A 1,372-nucleotide genomic window follows, 5' to 3' on the forward strand; every position below is an offset into this window, starting at 1 on the left:
AATCAAATACGAACTATATAATCAAACATACCATATCATTTTCTATAAAATTTTTATTCAAAAATGCATACATATATATCACTTTATATATTAATCAGTGTATTTCCTTTATATATATAAATCATTAATAGAACTATGAACTATTTATATTAATAATAATATCACGTTTCTGTCATTACTATATATTAGATTATGTTATATACATTAATTCATCATTTTGTTTTAGTATATATTTTTGTTTATTTTATAACATGTTAAGAACAAATTATAATAGAGGAATATATATTAATAGAAATGAAATTTCTAATAAAATACATGATTAAATTTTAAAATTTATAATAGAAATTCACACGATACTGACAGAATTTAATTCTAGCTATTGTTCAATATCTGTAAATAATATAAATTTAATATTATACTAGTTTTTTTTTATTCATACAATGGCAGATTCTGTAACTAGTGAAACAATAAATTTTATATACTTCTATGATACTGAATAACATCTTATTATTTGCATGAATACTAATAGCAATTCATTAATAATATTACCTAATTAGCGTTTACTTTAATATATGTACTTTCTATAATTTATATATTTTTTATTAGTATTTCAATTACAAAGATTATATAACGTACAAAATTAAAATCTTTAGAAACTCTGTGGAATCAACTAGTACACATGATATTGATGAATTCCTCGGAAATCACGAAAATATAGATGATGTGAAACTAATTATTAAATCTTTCTGTATGCAAATAAAAGAATATTTTCAGTACATTAATAATAATTTTTCAAGTAATTACAATAAATGTTGCGATTATATTAATTACTACATAAAGTACCTAGATGAAAACACTTATATAGATCCTGCTAAACCTATATCACGGTATTTGAGAAATTTTGTTAATAATTATAATTATCAAGCGAACAATATAAAATTTACGTGTAAAATAAATGATATTGATCATCTATTATATGAAAAAAAAAAAAACTATATAATATATATGATATATATTCGAGTATATTTTATATAATAGAATATAATATTCCTCAAAATAATTCATGTGATTATTTTAAAGAATTAATTAAGACATATAATGAACTCTTAAGTGACATTAAATCACCATCCGATAATTACTTGCTTGCTGAATTAAATAATATTAGATGTTTAATCGAAAAGAATGAATTAAAATACAAAGTCAAATGCAACACAGAATTACCAAAATTATCAGATTCTGCTAATAAATGGGATTATAAAGAAAAATGCGAAGAACCATTAAAATTAGAAAACACACGGGATCAAATAATACATGCTATAGGAAATAATGATAATAGTTTTTCTGATTATAATACCCCTAAAAAAGTTATAAT

At 20.3% G+C, this 1,372-nt stretch overlaps 1 protein-coding gene across 1 annotated transcript; it reads left to right on the forward strand.

Moving 5' to 3' along the window:
- Positions 1-440: 440 nt before the first annotated feature.
- Positions 441-1,372, forward strand: PGO_001735 (variable surface protein; the record flags this gene model as incomplete). The annotated part of the gene is made up of 3 exons (XM_028691001.1): positions 441-452; positions 607-903; positions 1,092-1,372. Coding segments are annotated over 3 exons (590 nt in total), but the record flags the coding sequence as incomplete, so codon positions are not given.

Source organism: Plasmodium gonderi, assembly GCF_002157705.1.
Source record: "Plasmodium gonderi DNA, contig: Pgo-contig_189, whole genome shotgun sequence".
In the NCBI taxonomy this organism is placed as follows: domain Eukaryota; phylum Apicomplexa; class Aconoidasida; order Haemosporida; family Plasmodiidae; genus Plasmodium; species Plasmodium gonderi.